Source organism: Kogia breviceps, chromosome 4 (assembly GCF_026419965.1).
Source record: "Kogia breviceps isolate mKogBre1 chromosome 4, mKogBre1 haplotype 1, whole genome shotgun sequence".
Classification (NCBI taxonomy): domain Eukaryota; kingdom Metazoa; phylum Chordata; class Mammalia; order Artiodactyla; family Physeteridae; genus Kogia; species Kogia breviceps.
The window spans coordinates 122676520-122695939 of NC_081313.1; the positions used below are offsets into that span (position 1 = coordinate 122676520).

Here is a 19420-nt window from a genome sequence, read left to right on the forward strand (position 1 = left end):
ATATCTCATGGCCTTCCTAAATTCAGCATGTCCAAAAAAACTCAAGATCTTCTCTCCAGAAGCTTTTATTCCTAGTATTTTCTACCTCAGTAAATTTTCCAGTTTATTTACACATGCATTTATTCATTCACACATGCATGCATCAAGAAATATTGATGTTTAAAAACTGTGAATCACTATGTTGTACACCTAAAACTTATATAATATTGTACATCAACTATACCTCAATTTAAAAAATTTTAAAAAGAATGATTGGTTGACTGCTCTAGGTGAGCTGCTATATAAGGTCCTAGGGACAAAAATGAACAAAACAGATACAGGCCCTGCACACATGAAGTTTATGGTCTGATGGGGTGGACAGGCACTAAAGGAATCATAACCTATAAATATGTAATTACAGGCTGTAATAAGACAGAGAAATCTAAGAAAGGGTACAATGCAGTAATGGATTTAGATTTGGATTCATCTGTATTACTAAGGGGCATAGATCAGAAGATCAGAGAGATCATTGGATGAATATTTAGATTTAGATTGAAAACAGGTACGGACATGGAAAGGTATTCCTGATGTGACATTAAGTGAAAACTCAATGTATCCTATATGACTTCATTTGTAAGAAATGCCAAATGAATGTATTTTGCTAGGAGTCAGAGTAGTGGTTACCTCTTGCTATGTGACAGGAAAGAGTACTAAAGAGCCATCTTGGTGCTGGAAGTATTTTATATCTCTTACTCTGGGTTGGGGTTTTGTGGATATATTCAATTTAAAAAAATCATCAAGCTTTACATCTAAAATGTTTGTACTTTACTGTATGCCTACGTACATTTTCTGAAAAGTTTTTAAAAATCAGTGTGTCTCTATGTACATATATTTTATCCTCATAGAAAAGAGTCTGGGAAAAAAATGTGTCAACCAAGATGTTAACAGTAGTTGTATCTATATTGTGATAGAATTCTTTCTTTGTTTTGCTTATCTGTGTTTCCAAATGTTTCTACAAATCTCCATATAACCTTTGGTAATAAGAAACATTCAAATAAAAAGCCACTTTATGTTTGATACATTAAAAATTAAATAGGGGCCTTCCAAGGTGGCACAATGGTTAAGAGTCCGCCTGCCATTGCAGGGGACACAGGTCGAGCCCTTGTCCAGGAAGATCCCACATGCCATGGAGCATCTAAGCCCGTGCATCACAACTACTGAGACTGCATTCTAGAGCCCCCGAGCCACAACTACTGAAGCCCACGCACCTAGAGCCCATGCTCTGCAACAAAAGAAGCCACTGCAATGAGAAGCCCTGAGAAGCCTGCGCACTGTAACAAAGAGTAGCCCCGGCTCGCAGCAATTAGAGAAAGCCCACATGCAGCAACAAAGACCCCACGCAGCCAAATAAATAAATAAATTTATTTAAAAAAATTTTTTGAACACTGAAAAGTGTTCAAAATCAGAATGCAATTCATTTTTCCTTTTGCTAAGCCAAAAGTCTATCTCCCTACCTCTTCCATCTTGGTTTCTCCATCAGAATAATTTAACTGAAAAGCCCAGATTCTGCTGGTGATGGAAAATTAGAGACATTTCCAAGTTTTCCTATTGGATTTCTTCAATGCTCCAAATTATTTCTACTCCTCTTTTGGCCTTGGTGACCCAAATACTGCCCCTTATGGAGAAAGATTATTTTAGCAGAAGATTTTGTAAATAAATTGTGAAAGAGTTACATTCCTTGCACCTTACACCATCTGAGACTCCAAGCTGATCTCCACTGAAGGCTCTCAGCACCTGAAAACTGTAAATGCTAACCAGGAGTAAATGCTAACCAGGAGACTTTCTCTCTTTCAGGATGATATCATCACTGTGATCAGCCGAGTGGATGAGAACTGGGCAGAAGGCAAGTTAGGAGATAAAGTCGGCATCTTCCCAATCTTGTTTGTAGAGGTACGTGACTATCGAGTCTACATCTGATTTGAGCTTACTCATAATTATACATGTGCTACAGTGAGTAATTCCTATTTGATATGAGGCTTACTTCAGAACTAACTAAAGTCTTGAAAGAAAAGATGCTAGATGATAATACCCATTTCTGGCAAGAGTATGGGAAAATGGGCCTTTTCATTCTGCTGACAGGAGTACAAATTGGTGCCGTCTCTCGTTTCCAGACTCAAAATCCTATCAAGGATGTTGAAAATGTACATCTCCTTTGAGTCATTAATTCCACACCCGAGAGTTCATTATAAGGAAATATTAAAACAAGTGTGCAAAGATATGTGTACAAAATATGCAAAAATGTTCACTGTAGCATTGTGCATAGTGGTACAAAACCAGAAATAATCTAAAACTCAACGATACGGATTTAGTTTTTTAAAATTACAGTGATGGAGAAATATATACCCATTAAAAATAATGTTAAAGGAGAATACTCAATATCATGGAGTATCTGGTATTATAGAAATATGTTTGTGATTTATTGTTAAGTAAAATAAAGTTTAATGAGTATAAAGTTTCAGATTTAGAAGATGAAGTTCTGGAGTTTATTACAATGTGGATAAAATTAACACTACTGAACTGTATACTTAAAGATGGCTATTATAGTAAATTTTGTTATGTGTTTTTTACCAAAATTAGAAAAAAAATTAACTGCTTGAAACTAGCTTTGTAAATACATGTGTATATATAAATAGATAAAGGGCTAGAAGACTTTGTACCAAGATATTAACAGTCGTGATCACCAGATGGTGATATTCTAGCTAATTTTCATGTTCTTCTGCTGACTTGTATTTTGTAAATCTTCAGAAATGAGCACATATTACTTCTATTGTTTTTTTAAAATCTACTTTGAAAAAAATAGAAAGAACACATGCTAGGCCATCTACCTATTTCTCCAGTATAGTAATATAACCTATAGCCCCTAACCTCTCTAGCCATCAGTCTCACCCCAGCTTGAAGCAGATCATTACAAATTTAAAAGAGAGGTTTCATTGTTTAACTGCACTTATTGGGTGCTTACCAAGCATAAAGCATTAAAAGCGAGCAGTGCTGAGCTATAAAAGAAGTAGAAGGTATGCTCCCTGCCCTCTAGGAGGGTGGGATGAAACAGAACAGAGGCAGAGTTGGAAAGAAGGGAACAGTTCTACCATTTGTAAGAGCTGAAGCGGGTTCTGAAGTGAATGGTGTGCCCAGAACACTGCCCAGCTGTCAAAGTTCCCTCACCCTCTCATCTCAATCTGTATAGAAGGAATGAAAGACAGAAGGGAAGGGAAGAGGAATGGTCCAGAGAGGCTGGTCCTCCTACTCTCTCCACTAAATGATCGTGCTTTTTCTCTTGTTGAAGCCCCTTCCAGGTACACCCACCCAACTCTCTCTATGCGTTCAACTTCATTCATTTTAGGAGGCTCAGCTAGAAATATTTTTCCATAAAATTCCAGCAACTAGTTGAATACTCAGTTGTCTCTTTCTTCTCAGAACACCTGATGGGTGTGTGGCTTGTACTTCACAGGCTAGCCTAACACAGAGCAGGTACTTCATTAAAAAAATTAGCTTTGGCACCTTTTCCCAATCACATTTCCTGAGATCCTCCCACCTCACTGCTTTTTCATTCTTTATGACACAAATACCTTGCCTTCAGGGAGGCAGATTCCAGATTCATTCTCCCATTTCATTCCATGCCTGTCTTGTGAATAAACCCTCTCTTTGCTGTAGACATCTACATCTCACTGTTTTGGCTTAGAGGATGTCAGGCAAGAGCAACCTGGTTTGGTAAAAGCTTCGTAGATCCTGTCTTTCAGCTGCCCAAGACAAATCTGGCAAGGAATCAGATCCAGAGAAGAGACTTCGTTGAATCACAAAACTGCTGTGTGGATTAAAGGCTCTTGGTGTTCCAGCCAGGTGTCAGGTCTGTGCCTCTGAGGTGGGAGAACCAACTTCAAGACACTGGTCCACGAGAGACCTCCCGGCTCCACATAATAACAAATGGTGAAAATCTCCCAAAGATCCCCATCTCAACACCAAGACCCAGCTTCACTCAACAACCAGCAAGCTACAGTACTGGACACCCTATACCAAACAAATAGCAAGACAGGAACACAGCCCCATCCATTAGCAGAGAGGCTGCCTAAAATCATAATAAGGCTACAGACACCCCAAAACACACCACCAGACGTGGACCTGCCCACCAGAAACACAAGATCCAGCCTCATCCACCAGAACACAGGCACTAGTCCCCTCAACCAGGAAACATACTCAACCCACTGAACCAACCTTAGCCACTGGGGACAGCCACCAAAAACAACGGGAACTACAAACCTGCTGTCTGTGAAAAGGAGACCCCAAACACAGTAAGATAAGCAAAATGAAAAGACAGAAAAACATACAGCAGATAAAGGAGCAAGGTAAAAACCCACCAGACCTAACAAATGAAGAGGAAATAGGCAATCTACCTGAAAAAGAATTCAGAATAATGATAGTCAAGATGATCCAAAATCTTGGAAATAGAATAGACAAAATGCAAGAAACATTTAACAAGGACCTAGAAGAACTAAAGAGGAAGCAAGCAATGATGAACAACACAATAAATGAAATTAATAATTCTCTAGAAGGAATCAATAGCAGAATAACTGAGGCAGAAGAATGGATAAGTGACCTGGAAGATAAAATAGTGAAAATAACTACTGCAGAGCAGAATAAAGAAGAAAGAATGAAAAGAACTGAGGACAGTCTCAGAGACCTCTGGAACAACATTAAACATACCAACATTCGAATTACAGGGGGTCCCAGCAGAAGAAGAGAAAAAGAAAGGGACTGAGAAAATATTTGAAGAGATTATAGTTGAAAACGTCCCTAATATGGGAAAGGAAATAGTTACTTGAGTCCAGGAAGCACAGAGAGTCCCATACAGGATAAATCCAAGGAGAAACATGCCAAGACACTTATTAATCAAACTATCAAAAATTAAATATAAAGAAAACATATTAAAAGCAGCAAGGGAAAAACAACAAATAACACACAAGGGAATTCCCATAAGGTTAACAGCTGATCTTTCAGCAGAAACTCTGCAAGACAGAAGGGAGTGGCAGGACATATTTAAAGTGATGAAGGAGAAAAATGTACAACCAAGATTACTCTACCCAGCAAGGATCTCATTCAGATTTGATGGAGAAATTAAAACCTTTACAGACAAGCAAAAGCTGGGAGAGTTCAGCACCACCAAACCAGCTCTACAACAAATGCTAAAGGAACTTCTCTAGGCAAGAAACACAAGAGAAGGAAAAGACCTACAAGAACAAACCCAAAACAATTAAGTAAATGGTAATAGAAACATACATATCGATAATTACCTCAAATGTAAATGGATTAAATGCTCCCACCAAAAGACACAGACTGGCTGAATGGATACAAAAACAAGACACATATATATTCTGTCTACAAGAGACACACTTCAGATCTAGGGACACATACAGACTGAAAGTGAGGGGATGGAAAAAGATCTTCCATGCAAATGGAAATCAGAAGAAAGCTGGGGTAGCAGTTCTCATATCAGACAAAATAGACTTTAAAATAAAGACTATTATAAGAGACAAAGAAGGACACTACGTAATGATCAACGGATCTATCCATGAAGAAGATATAACAATTGTAAATATTTATGCACCCAACATAGGAGCACCTCAATACATAAGGCAAATACTAACAGCCATAAAAGGGGAAATCGACAGTAACACAATCATAGTAGGGGACTTTAACACCCCACTTTCACCAATGGACAGATCATCCAAAATGAAAATAAATAGGGAAACACAAGTTTTAAATGATGCATTAAACAAGATGGACTTAATTGATATTTAAAGGACATTCCAACCAAAAACAACAGAATACACATTTTTCTCAAGTCCTCATGGAACATTCTCCAGGACAGATCATATCTTGGGTCACAAATCTAGCCTTGGTAAATTTAAGAAAATTGAAATTGTATCTAGTATTTTTCTGACCACAACACTATGAGACTAGATATCAATTACAGGAAAAGATCTGTAAAAAATACAAACACATGGAGGCTAAACAATACACTACTTAATAAAGAAGTGATCACTGAAAAAAATCAAAGAGGAAATCAAAAAATACCTAGAAACAAATGACAATGGAGACACGACAACCCAAAACCTGTGGGATGCAGCAAAAGCAGTTCTAAGAGGGAAGTTTATAGCAATACAATCCTACCTTAAGAAACAGGAAACATCTCGAATAAACAATCTAACCTTGCACCTAAAGCAATTAGAGAAAGAAGAACAAAAAACCCCCAAATTTAGCAAATGCAAAGAAATCATAAAGATCAGATCAGAAATACATAAAAAGAAGTGAAGGAAACAGTAGCAAAGATCAATAAAACTAAAAGCTGGTTCTTTGAGAAGATAAACAAAATTGATAAACCATTAGCCAGACTCATCAAGAAAAAAGGGAGAAGACTCAAATCAATAGAATTAGAAATGAAAAAGGAGAAGTAACAACTGACACTGCAGAAATACAAAAGATTATTAGAGATTACTACAAGCAACTCTATGCGAATAAAATGGACAACCTGGAAGAAATGTTCAAATTCTTAGAAATGCACAACCTGCCAAGACTGAACCAGGAAGAAATAGAAAATATGAACAGACCAATCTCATGCACTAAAATTGAAACTGTGATTAAAATCTTCCAACAAACAAAAGCCCAGGACCAGATGGCTTCACAGGCGAATTCTATCAAACATTTAGAGAAGAACTAACACCTATCCTTCTCAAACTCTTCCAAAAGATAGCAGAGGGAGAAACACTCCCAAACTCACTCTATGAGGCCACCATCACCCTGATACCAAAACCAGACAAAGACATCACAAAGAAAGAAAACTACAGGCCAATATCACTGATGAACATAGATGCAAAAATCCTCAACAAAATAATAGAAAACAGAATCCAACAGCACATTAAAAGGATCATACACCATGATCAAGTGGGATTTCCTCCAGGAATGTGAGGATTCTTCAATATATGTGAATCAATCAACATGATACACCATATCAACAAACTGAAGGAGAAAAGCCATATGATCATCTCAATAGATGCAGAGAAAGCTTTTGACAAAATTCAACACCCATTTATGATAAAAACCCTGCAGAAAGTAGGCATACAGGTAGGTAACTTTCCTCAACATAATAAAGGCCATGTATGACAAACCCACAGCCAACATCGTCCTCAATGTTGAAAAACTGAAACCATTTCCACTAAGATCAGGAGCAAGTCAAGTTTGCCCACTCTCACCACTATTATTCAACATAGTTTTGGAAGTTCTAGCCACAGCAATCAGAGAAAAGAGAAATAAAAGGAATCCAAATCAAAAAAGCAGAAGTAAAGCTGTCACTGTTTGCAGATGACATGATACTATACATAGAGAATCCTAAAGATGCTACCAGAAAACTACTAGAGCTAATCAATGAATTTGGTAAAGTAGCAGGATACAAAATTAATGCACAGAAATCTCTGGCATTCGTATACACTAATGATGAAAAATCTGAGAGTGAAATTAAAAAACATTCCCATTTACTATGGCAACAAAAAGAATAAAATATCTAGGAATAAACCTACCTAAGAAGACAAAAGACCTGTATGCAGAAAATTATAAGATACTGATGAAAGAAAGTAAAGATGATACAAATAGATGGAGAGATATACCATGTTCATGGATTGGAAGAATCAACATTGTGAAAATGACTCTACTACCCAAAGCAATCTACAGATTCAATGCAATCCCTATCAAACTACCACTGGCATTTTTTACAGAACTAGAACAAAAAATTTCACAATTTGTATGGAAACACAAAAGACCCCAAATAGCCAAATCAATCTTGAGAATGAAAAATAGAGCTGGAGGAATCAGGCTCCCTGACTTCAGACTATACTACAAAGTTACAGTAATCAAGACAGTATGGTACTGGCAAAAAAACAGAAATATAGATCAATGGAACAAGATAGAAAGACCAGAGATAAACCCACACACATATGGTCACCTTATCTTTGATAAAGGAGGCAAGAATTTACAGTGGAGAAAAGACAGCCTCTTCAATAAGTGGTGCTGGGAAAACTGGACAGCTACATGTAAAAGTATGAAATTAGAACACTCCCTAATACCATACACAAAAGTAAACTAAGAATGGGTTAAAGACCTAAATGTAAGGCCAGACACTATCAAACTCTTAGAGGAAAACATAGGCAGAACACTCTTTGACATAAATCACAAGATCCTTTTTGACCCACCTCCTAGAGAAATGGAAATAAAAACAAAAATAAACAAATGGGACCTAATGAAACTTAAAATCTTTTGCACAACAAAGCAAACCATAAACAAGACCAAAAGACAACCCTCAGAATGGGAGAAAATAGTTGCAAATGAAGCAACTGACAAAGGATTAATCTCCAAAATTTATAAGCAACTCATCAGCTCAATAACAATAAAACAAGCAACCCAATCCAAAAATGGGCAGAAGACCTAAATAGACATTTCTCCAAAGAAGATATACAGATTGCCAACAAACACATGAAAGAATGCTCAACATCCCTAATCATTAGAGAAATGCAAGTCAAAACTACAATGAGATATAATCTCACACTGGTCAGAATGGCCATCATCAAAAAAATCTAGAAACAATAAATGCTGGAGAGGGTGTGGAGAAAAGGGAACCCTCTTGCACTGTTGGTGGGAATGTAAATTGATACAGCCACTCTGGAGAACAGTATGGAGGTTCCTTAAAAAACTACAAATAGAACTACCATACGACCCAGCAATCCCACTACTGGGGATATACCCTGAGAAAACCATAATTCAAAAAGAGTCATGTACCAAAATGTTCATTGCAGCTCTATTTACAATAGCCAAGACATGGAAGAAACCTAAGTGTCCATCAACAGATGAATGGATAAAGAAGATGTGGCACATATATACAGTGGAATATTACTCAGCCATAAAAAGAAATGAAACTGAGTTATTTGTAGTGAGATGGATGGACCTGGAGTCTGTCATACAAAGTGAAGTAAGTCAGAAGGAGAAAAACAAATACCGTATTCTAACACATATATATGGAATCTAAGAAAAATGTCATGAAGAGACTAGGGGTAGGACAGGAATAAAACACAGACCTACTAGAGCATGGACTTGAGGATATGGGGAGGGGGAAGGGTAAGCTGTGACGAAGTGAGAGAGTGACATGGACATATATACACTACGAAACGTAGGGTGGATAGCTAGTGGGAAGCAGCCACATGGCACAGGGAGATCACCTCGGTGGTTTGTGACCACCTAGAGGGGTGGGATAGGGAGGGTGGGAGGGAGGGAGACGCAAGAGGGAAGAGATATGGGAACATATGTATACGTATAACTGATTCACTTTGTTTTAAAGCAGAAACTAACACACCATTGTAAAGCAATTATACTCCAGTAAAGATGTTTAAAAAAAAAATTAGCTTCACAAGTGAATGAATGAAAAAAATATTTGGGAGGTTGTCTGACTGACCAGGAAAGAAATTCAGAGAACAAACCTTTCAACGTAACCCTCTCCTAAATATATATTCAATCATTCAACTTATTTTTCATTGAGTGCCTGCCATGTCAGTTCCTGTGATAAGTTCCAGTGATACAAGACAGGTATGAGTCCCTACTTTCAAGGATTGTAGGGTCAGACATGAATAAGTAATTATAAGTGTGATGAATGATGCCAAGAGTGAATGAGAGGGAACTATTGGGGAGAGGAGAGTATGATGTTCAACTTACCTGGGTAGGGTGTTGGCAAATGCCTTGTAAGCCAAGATCTGACAAATGATGAGGAGCAAGCATGGAGGGAAGAGTGTTTTAGGGAATGGAGGTAACATGTGCAAAAGTCCTGCAGGATGAGGAAGTGTGGTGCCTCCAGAGGACCAAAGAATACTAGAGCTGGAGCTTAGAGAGTAAGAGAGAGACGAAAAAAAAACAATGAAGCCAGGGAAGCAAATGGGACACAGACCACAGGAGACTTTGTAAACCTTCCTGCATTAGTCAGGATGAGCTAGGTTATGCTAAGGTAATAAACAGCCCCTGTAACTCAGTGGCTTCACAAAGAAAAAGTTATTTCGAATCCATATTACATGTTCAGCACAGAATGGTGAGAGGCTGTGCTCACACAGTCACTGAGGAACCCAGAATGATGAGGCTGGGCCATCTTGTAGCCGTGCCATCTGGAACACATGGACTTCCTAGGTTTCATGGCGGAGAAGAGTAAAGAAGAGTGAGTTGTGTATCAGCAAAGGCCTCAGCTCTGTGACATTTGTCACTCCCACTCATAGTCCATTGGCCTGAACCAGTCACATAGTCCCACCTGGCTTGAAATCAGCTGAGAAGTATAGGGGACTACTTGGAATATTTGCTGAGCATCATCAGCTCTGCCATATCATAAGAAGTTCGGACTTGACCCAGAAGTCAGAAGACACCACTGAAAAATTTAAAGTAAGGCAGTGACTCCATCAGATTTGGGTTTCTTAAAGATTGCTCTGGATACAGTGGGAAGAATAATTTGAGGAGGAGGGATTTTAAAAAAGCAGAAAGATCAATTAGGAGGCTACTACATGGCTCAGTTAGAAAATGATTGTAGCTTTGACTAGCAGATTGGAAACAACTGGACAGATTCCAGGAATTTTTAGGAGGTAGATCCACAGGAGCAGGGAATAGGGGTGAGGAAGTGGTCAAGGATCACACCCCACTTTCGGATTTGTGTGTCTAGGTCAGTGGTAGAGCCATTTGCTGGATCAAGCAACATATGCTAAAGTGGAACAATTACGATGTTTGGGAGATAACCGTTAAGTCTCCAAGGACAGAGATGAGCTACAACTAATCCTAGTTGGATACATAGGAGGTGCTTAAATTTTTGCAGATTAGAGCTTGCATGGTCCCCTGTATTATTTCAAGAAGCTTCTTCATAGGTCTGGGGAAAAAAAGGCATCACTGATTTCATTACCTATTTCTGATATCCTTTTTTTCCAAAACTTCTACATTTAATGATTATTCATTTGGATACTCTCCCCACTACTCCACCTGTAAAATTAGTGATTACAAGAACCCTCACAATCATCATCAAACTAGGGTCCTGTTCTCCTAATTGCTAGGAGGGGAAAAGATAATCAAGTGGTTGCTCTAATCTGGGAACCTGGTTTTCAAAAATTACTTGACATCTAAATTGAGCTTTTTAAAGCAGTACTTAAAATTTGACTCCAGTCATTTCATTAAGACCAGCACTTGCTGAGAACCCTTTTAATGAGTTTTGAACTACCAGCGCCATGCAAAGCAATTGGAAGGAAGCAGAGCTTTCTTCTGAGACTGAGGTGGGCTTTTTGGCATAAACAGGATTTTTCTTGTTAATGTATCGTTTGACTTATTGAATTACATCCTGGATAAAAGGTGGTAAAACAAACGCGGAGCTTAGGCCCGATCTTGTCAGGACTTCTCCAGCGGGGCCTGCCTGGGTTATATGAACCTCGCTCAGCCCAGTGAACCTCAAGGATATTGTTTCAAATGAGTGGGTGCAAATTGAAGAACTCTGCAGTCCTTCCCCAGCTGAGCTATTAATCACCCTGGCAGAGGACTGGAAAGACCCTAGAGTCACACGGGGTTCTTTGTCTGTGTTGCTGATGGAAACACTCGTGGTATTGCTCACCTGTGGGCAGAACAATTAGGTGAAGTCAGAAAAAAATTAACTTATTTCATCGTGGCTATGAATGACCAGAAAGAACTTTACTCATGCAACTCAGAGAGCGTGTATTATCGTCTTACTGGGTGAACAATGGCGGGATGGGTGCTCTGGGAGAAAGTGAGACATGGTCTAGGCTTCCATCAGAAGCACCCTAAATAATTTCAGTAACTTCCCAGTTGATCTCCCTCCTTCCAGTCTGGCACTTCTGAATAGCAGCCCGAGTGAGCTTTTTATGTTTGTTTGTTTGTTTTTTACATACAGTAAAATTTGCTCTTTTTGGTGTCTCTGCATTCTGATAAATGCATCCAGTATAACCACACTACCATCAAGATATAAAATAGTTCCAACACCTGCCAAAAAATACGAGGGCAGGCTGCCTCTTGGAAGTCCGCTCCTTCCCTGACCACAACCCCTGGCACCTACTGATCTGTTTTCTGCTCCTGCAGTTTTCCTTTTCCAGAATGTCACAGAAATGGAATCATATAGAATGTAGCCTTTGGAGTCTGGCTCCCTTCACTTAGCATAATGCCCTTGAGGTTCAACCATGTTGTTGGGTGTATTGGTAGCTCGTGCCTTTTTGTTGTTGTTGAGTCATAGTCCACGATGCGGATGTGCTGGAGTCTGTCATCCATTCGCGGATTGAAAGACATTGTGATTGTTTCCAATTGTCTGGCAGCTATCACTAAGCAGATATAAACATGAGCATACCAATTTTTGAGTGAGCCTGAGTTTTCATTTCTCTTGGGTAATTACCTAGCAGTGGGATTGCTGGGTCAGATGCTAAGTAGGAAACTGCCAAACGGTAGCATGAGCTTCTAAATAAAAGCATACATCAGATCATGCCACCCTTCCACCTAAATCCTGCCAAAGGCTTCCTATTACACTCAATAAACTCAGAGCCTCCCAGCCTTATGCGATCCAGCTCCTGCCTGTCTCCATGGTCTCCTCTTTACCACCTGCTCCTCACTCACTCTGGTCTCCTTCTTTCTGGTTCTTTCCCATCTTTTTCTCAAACAGGCTGAGCTTTCTCCCTCTTCGGAATATTTCCACTAGCTTGCGGTCCCTCTCCTGGCATATTCTCATGCCTGTCTTCACATGGCTGGTTCCTTCTTGGCATCTGTGTCTCAGCTTGAATGTCACCTTCTGAGCAGGTCTTCCTTGACAGTCTCCCACCCATCTAAAGTAGCCACCTCCCTCAGTCACCCTCTGACACATGAGAGCATTTATTACCACCTGGTCTTTTCTTGTTTGGTTGTTTACATGCTGGCTCTGCCATTTATGTCACCCCTTCAGCTCTCTTTAAAGTGGGCACAATAATGCCTCTTCCCCTACTTGATGGTTTCTTTTCACAATATTACAAGCTTCTGGCAGCAGGAACTACATCTTTTTTAAGATTTTCTATCTCAACTATATTAATCATCTTAATCATCCTCACATTGTTATTAAAAAGTTCTTAAATGAAGAAAAAGTTCTTAAAGGAGCAAACTCCCTTTTACCTCTATAGGTGAATCTCTAAATTAGAATGAGACACATGCTTTTAGAGGGCAACTGGTGACAATCATCTGATGGAAATTTAAGTAAGTGTCCTGGAAAGTTTATTCACACAATCCCCTTTGTCAGCATATTTCCAATTTCTGAAGGACACGAACTCACAGGGCCCTTGGTGGGCAGGGTACACACAATACAATACAGTCAGTGGTGGTGCTAGAGGTGGCTGGAGCTAGATGGCAAGGGCTGGGTGTTAGGTTTTCAGGAATCTTGCTAGCCAGTTGTTAAACCATTGGTAGATCTTTACACCACAGAGATTGGTAAACTCTACAGATCGGGGTGAGGGGGGTCATTTGTTTGTTTGTTTTGTTTGTTTTTCTGATGTACCAGCACACCACTGATGATAAGAGGTATGGAACAAGAGAGAATGGTGATGAGGTAAAAGTATTTAAAGGAAGTAGTAAAAGGTGGTCTTAGCCTTAGGTGATCTGGATTTACATTCTGGTTGAACACTTATCAAACGTATAAACTTGAGCAGCTTCATCCACTGATTATTGCACAAACACTCACTGAGCACCCACTCTGGGATACAGCAGAGAACATGTATATAAGGTCTCTGCCCTCAGGCAGCTAACAGTCCAGCAGAGGAAAGGAAGATAAATGATTACCATGTGGAGTGGGAAAGCATGGGGGCTGCAGGAACATGGAGAAGGGCAAACAGCCAAGTCAAGGGTGGAGTGGGGGATTCAGGGGTGGCTAGAGGAAGAGGGAAGGGTCCCCCAGGTAAAGGAGGCTGGGATGATGCTGTGAGAGAAAATCAGAGCAGAGTACCATGGATTGTTTTAAATTCTTCAGACCTCAATAAGAGTCATACCTACGTTGCAGGACAGTTGTGAGAATTGATTGATATACTAAAGGAACTGGGATATATTGATAACAGATGGAAGCTGACCAAGGAATGACAACTGAGGCGGTGGCATCTGAGCCGACTTCAGACTAGCCTGGGTAAGACACGGCCACTCACACGAGATCAGGATGACTAAATTCTCATCGGACCTTTTGTCTTTTCAGCCAAATCTCACAGCAAGACACCTCCTAGAGAAGAACAAAGGCCGTCAGTCATCCCGCACAAAAGGCATGTCCCTGGTGTCATCCTCCAGAGGCAAGGCGACCAACACACCCACACTCCGAAGGGGCCCGGGGTCCAGGAGGAAGGGGCCCGGGCAGTTCTCCATCATGACAGCCTTGAACACCCTCAACAGGATGGTGCACTGTCCCTCGGGGCGCCATATGGTGGAGATCAGCACCCCAGTGCTCATCAGCTCCAGCAACCCCTCTGTGATCACCCAGCACATGGAGAAAGCGGATGCTCCTCCCAGCCCTGTGGGGCAGGTAGGGAACAAACCCCTGGGATAAGGGTACCTTGGAGTTGGGCAAGTGACCCACACCGTGTCACAAGCAATATTGGATCTTTAGTACCTGCTAAGCCCCCATAATGCATTAATAATAACTAATGTCATTATGTGTCAGAGCTGTCTATACATGATCTCATTTCATCCTTGAAACAGTCTGTGAGCTAGGTATTATTATTGTTGTTGTTACCCCCATTTTACAGATGAGAAAACTGAGGTTTAGAGGAGGGGGGTTTGCTTTCTCTTGCTAAGAGCCATGGCATGGTTCCTATCCCTTAGAGAACTTCCCTCCAAGGAGATAATGACATCTGTTTTCTGGGATCACAGTTTAACATTCACTGTTCCATCCTCCAGTAATGTATCAGGCATCACGTGGAAGGGAAGAAAAAGAAAGAAAAAGAAACTACGGGTTATTGGGTGTTTTCAGGACTAGCTATATGCTTTGTAAGGCCCAGTGAAAAATGAAAATGCAGGTCAAAAGTGATTAAGAATTTCAAGATGGCAACAGCAGAGACCAAGTGAAGGGCCCTTCTGAGCACAGAGCCCTGTGTGACTATACATGTCACACACCCTTGAAGCCAGCCCTGGTGGTTTTCATATGGAGCATTTAATAAGATGATGTATGTAAAGTGCTTAGCACAATGCCTGGCACATAATGAGTACCCAATAAGCATTAGCTCTTAATACTATTGTTATTAATACAACTACTGTTATTATTAAGCCTGGCCACTGAGTTGCCAACTGAAGGGAGATAAGCCAAGCGACAGTCCTGGCAATCCAGAAGGAGAACTACTTCTAACAGCATGAGGCTATTTAGGTTGAAGGATGCTTTAAAAGATGAAGGACCAGAGGTACAAGGCAAAGTAATTAAGAATTGCATGTCAGGTATTCTGCTATAAACACTCTTTGGAACCATGCAGGTGACAGCTTGAAAAGACAAACCTCAACTTGCTCTGATGTAATTTTTATTAAGCTCTAAATCTTGTTTTTAAACATGAATCTCTACCTTGGGATTAAATGACTTAATTGTACTCTAATCCCTTTTTAACAAGACAAGGAGGAGGAGAAAGTCAAGGGTTCCTCAAAGACCTGTGTGCTGGTCTAAAAGGAAAACAATCACCTGCTACAGCACTTCAGACCTTATACCACTGTCTGCATCTCTAGGAGGCTGGCTGTTGATGTCATTCTGCCCGCCCCTTGCACTACATACACACTCACACACAGTTACACTCTCCCCTCCCTATACACTCTCCTTGCATTAAAAAACTGTGAAATTCCCTTCCCTTCCTACACACACACACGCCAAACACTTTTTTACAAGTACATACACACTTTGTGCACCAAGTTTTACACCCTGTACACACGCATACATGCTCCAACATGGGAGCCTAGTGACTCACAGTTAAGCGAAAGACTAGCAGAATTTTTCTGAAACCACTCTTTCTAAATATATAGACATAGGTATACGAAGTACAGCCCACACTCAGTAGATCTAGGCTAGCTCACTCAGCTATAAGTTGGCTTCCCAAAGGATTTAACCAAGAGTCACTTTCCCTGTGCCTTTTTCATTCTTCTCCCTGGTCATTTACCTCATCAACAGAGAGGCTGGACTGAAGCAGAGAATTCTAGTAGGATTCAAAACAAGTAGTATTCCTTCCTAATGTTCACAAATGGTGAGAATTCCAAAGTGTGGGATTGGCACATCCTATCCCCAGGGAACCACTGCACAGTACTGATAGCCTTTTCTCAATTCACATGGTGGTGGATTATAAGTATTTCTACATGTTTGCCCAGATGTTGTCAAAAACACACTCTTAAAATGCCCCACTGGGCTTCCCTGGTGGCGCAGTGGTTGAGAATCCGCCTGCCGATGCAGGGGACACGGGTTCGTGCCCCGGTCCGGGAAGATCCCACATGCCGCGGAGCGGCTGGGCCCGTGAGCTATGGCCACTGAGCCGGCGCGTCGCGTCCGGAGCCTGTGCTCCGCAACGGGAGAGGCCACAACAGTGAGAGGCCTGCGTATCACAAAAAAAAAAAAAAAAAAAAAAAAAAAAATGCCCCACTTATGAGCTACATCTAAAGATGAGTGGAAAGTTGAGCAAATGACAAGATCTCCTGCTTCCTTTTTGTCTAACATCCTTGAGAGCTGTGGTTGGGTCTAGCTTATCAAACTCCCCCTCCTTCCCCATCCCAGCACCTTTCATAGTACATAGTCCCTAGTAGGTGCTCAGTAAATCAAGGAATCAAGACATTTGGCTTAAACATCTGGGTAGATGGTGGTGACATATACATAGACAGGGAAGAATGGAGAAGGAATTGTTTTCTATAGAAAGATCACAGGTAAGTGTAATTCTTTCAACCAGTAGACATCTGTTGAGTGCTTACAATGTACTAATTACCAGACTGAGTCCTGGGGATTCTACTACCAAAACATCAAGAACAGCAATAAAAATCTCAAACATTTATTGAAAGTAAAAGAATTGATAGGTAGAAAAGGAAGGAAGGAAGGAAGGGAGGAAGGAAGGGAGGGAGAAAGGAAGGGAGGGAGGAAGGGAGGAAGGAAGGAATTCTTTCTTTGTTGCCAGTGTCCTTCCTGCGCTCCATCCTAAAATATGGTAAGAGCCTTTGTAGGTGAGGTACTCTCACCACTTTACAGCGACGTAATTAAGGCCCCCAAAGGAAAATGGTTTGGCCAAAGTTCCTATAATTAGTGAACAGTGAGAGTCTGTTTTGATCGTAGAATTGTGTGATTCTGGCCCATAAGCCCTTGTCACTATGCTTCGCCATTAGCAGAGACGTCATCAGGCAACACCGTTACATCAATGTAGTTTATCTTGAATGTCTGTAGCCTCCCTTTTCTTGCACGTCTTCACTTGACTCCAAGGCTTTCCAGCATTCTCTTCCCTGCCCACCCCTCAGTAAAGAATTTACCCTAAGTCTTCTGCACCTCGAGAAGGTTTTCATTTACTATCACTTTGTTCCTTTATGAACTACCAACTGTGTCCAAGCATTGTGCACGGTACTGAAGGCACCAGGAGTAAACTTTTGCCCCCAAGGAACTCACAGTCTAGCAGGGGTACAGAAAATAAATGACTGACTATAGTGGAGTAAGGCTTCCTAAAATGAGATGAGCACCCTGATGGCACCCACACTGACTTAGGTGGTGAAGATACTTGGAATTTTACGACAGAACTGTCAACAGAGAAAGTTACTTCCTTTCCAACTTTCCCCAAGCCTCTTAGTGATATCAGAAAGTCTTAGTTTGGTGCTAGTCTGTCTTTGACATCCTCTATCAGGTTTTGCTAATCTCCCTCTGTCAGGAAGAGAGAACAAGGCATCAGGCTCAGAGCTTTGGGCAAGCAATTGCCCATCTCTGAATTTCATAACACTGTATGTTTTTATCATGTTGTTGGATGGTTATCCTCCATATCTTACAAGTGATACCAGTTCTTGTTCACAGAAGTCTATGAAAAAATTTTAATACTTCATTAAAGTGTTAAAGCTTTTTTTTTAAAGAACAGTGAGTTAATAAAGGTACAAGTGATATGTGGATATGGCAAAAACCATGACGATGGGAAGCAATGCAGTTTAGAAAGCATCAATCCAGAGTAAATACATGCATAATTAGAACGTGTAGGAAGTGCTACAGAAGCACTGTTAGCTTCAGTCATGTTCCCTGAGAGAGGGATATTTGAATATTTGAACATTGGCCCTTCAGTGACTGACGTGTATAAAGTCCAGGACAATTTTTTAGGGAAAAGCCTCTTTAAAGAATGCTCAGTCCCCACCAACTAAACAGAGGGGGCTTGGAGGAGCAAGGAGTAGATTTTCTGAAAACACCTCTAAAGAAACAATGAAGAGGTGGATTATCCTTCACCTCTTAAACGCCAAAGGGTAGCAGTTCCTATCTTCTCACAGAGAGGAGCTAAAGCAAGGAATTCTGTTTTCCTGTTGTCATTGTGTCCTCCCACCCTTGGGAAACCACCTGACACATCTGGCTGGAACGTCAGGAAGTGACCTTAAGGGTGAACTTCGGACTAAAAACAATTGTGCTTGAAAATAATTCAGGATTAGACCTGAAGACACTGAGTAGGTTCCGTGGGAAACTGCACTGGAGGAGATTAAGGAGGAGGATTGGAACCAATGTATTTGGCCTTTGGGGGAGTCCGGGAGATTAGGTCTGCACTGAGGACGGCCATGCCTTAGAAGGAGAAGGAAAGTCAACTGCATTGGACACGAGTTAGAAAGAAGTCCGTCAGTAATGCCTCTTAAGGGAAGCCACAGTGCCAGGCCCACCCTGGAGATTCCAAAACTGACTTGTTCAGGATGTGGAGTCACTTTGTCCCATCTCCCCACTCACAGCACCAAGAGGTGCTCTTGTTTTCTGTAACTCTATAGCCTTCCCAAGACATTCTGCTCCCCCAGTCTACACACCCTCCCTGCCCAGGGAACTCAGCCTCTTCCTCCCTTCCCCCTCCCGCCACTGCCAACCCCTCCAACCCCCTCCTTCAGCCGGCCCCTCCTCCTGTATCACAGGCCCAGGTGAGTGCAACTGCAGTGCAGCTATATAGCAAGCCTGTCGTCATTCCAGAGTTCTCTCTTTCCCTCACCTTCTACATCCAGTTCATCAGCAAGCTCAGTTTGCCACCTAAATTGCAACTGTATCTATTCATTCCATCCCACTGTCTTAGTTTTGGTCCCCATCACTGCTTCAGCCTCTTCCTGGTCTCCCAGAACCTTGCTCAATCTCAACCCCTCCCCCTGCTGACCCCCTCACCCCTACCCA

General features: G+C 41.0%; 1 protein-coding gene across 1 annotated transcript in view; it reads left to right on the forward strand.

The window, feature by feature from the left end:
• The window catches only part of SH3RF2 (SH3 domain containing ring finger 2), a 131632-nt gene that overhangs the window by 62010 nt on the left and 50202 nt on the right, over positions 1-19420 (forward strand). The window contains exons 4-5 of the mRNA XM_067031871.1: positions 1834-1929; positions 14294-14614. Coding sequence (XP_066887972.1) covers positions 1834-1929; positions 14294-14614 — 417 coding nt within the window. The remainder of the gene's footprint in view (positions 1-1833; positions 1930-14293; positions 14615-19420) is intronic.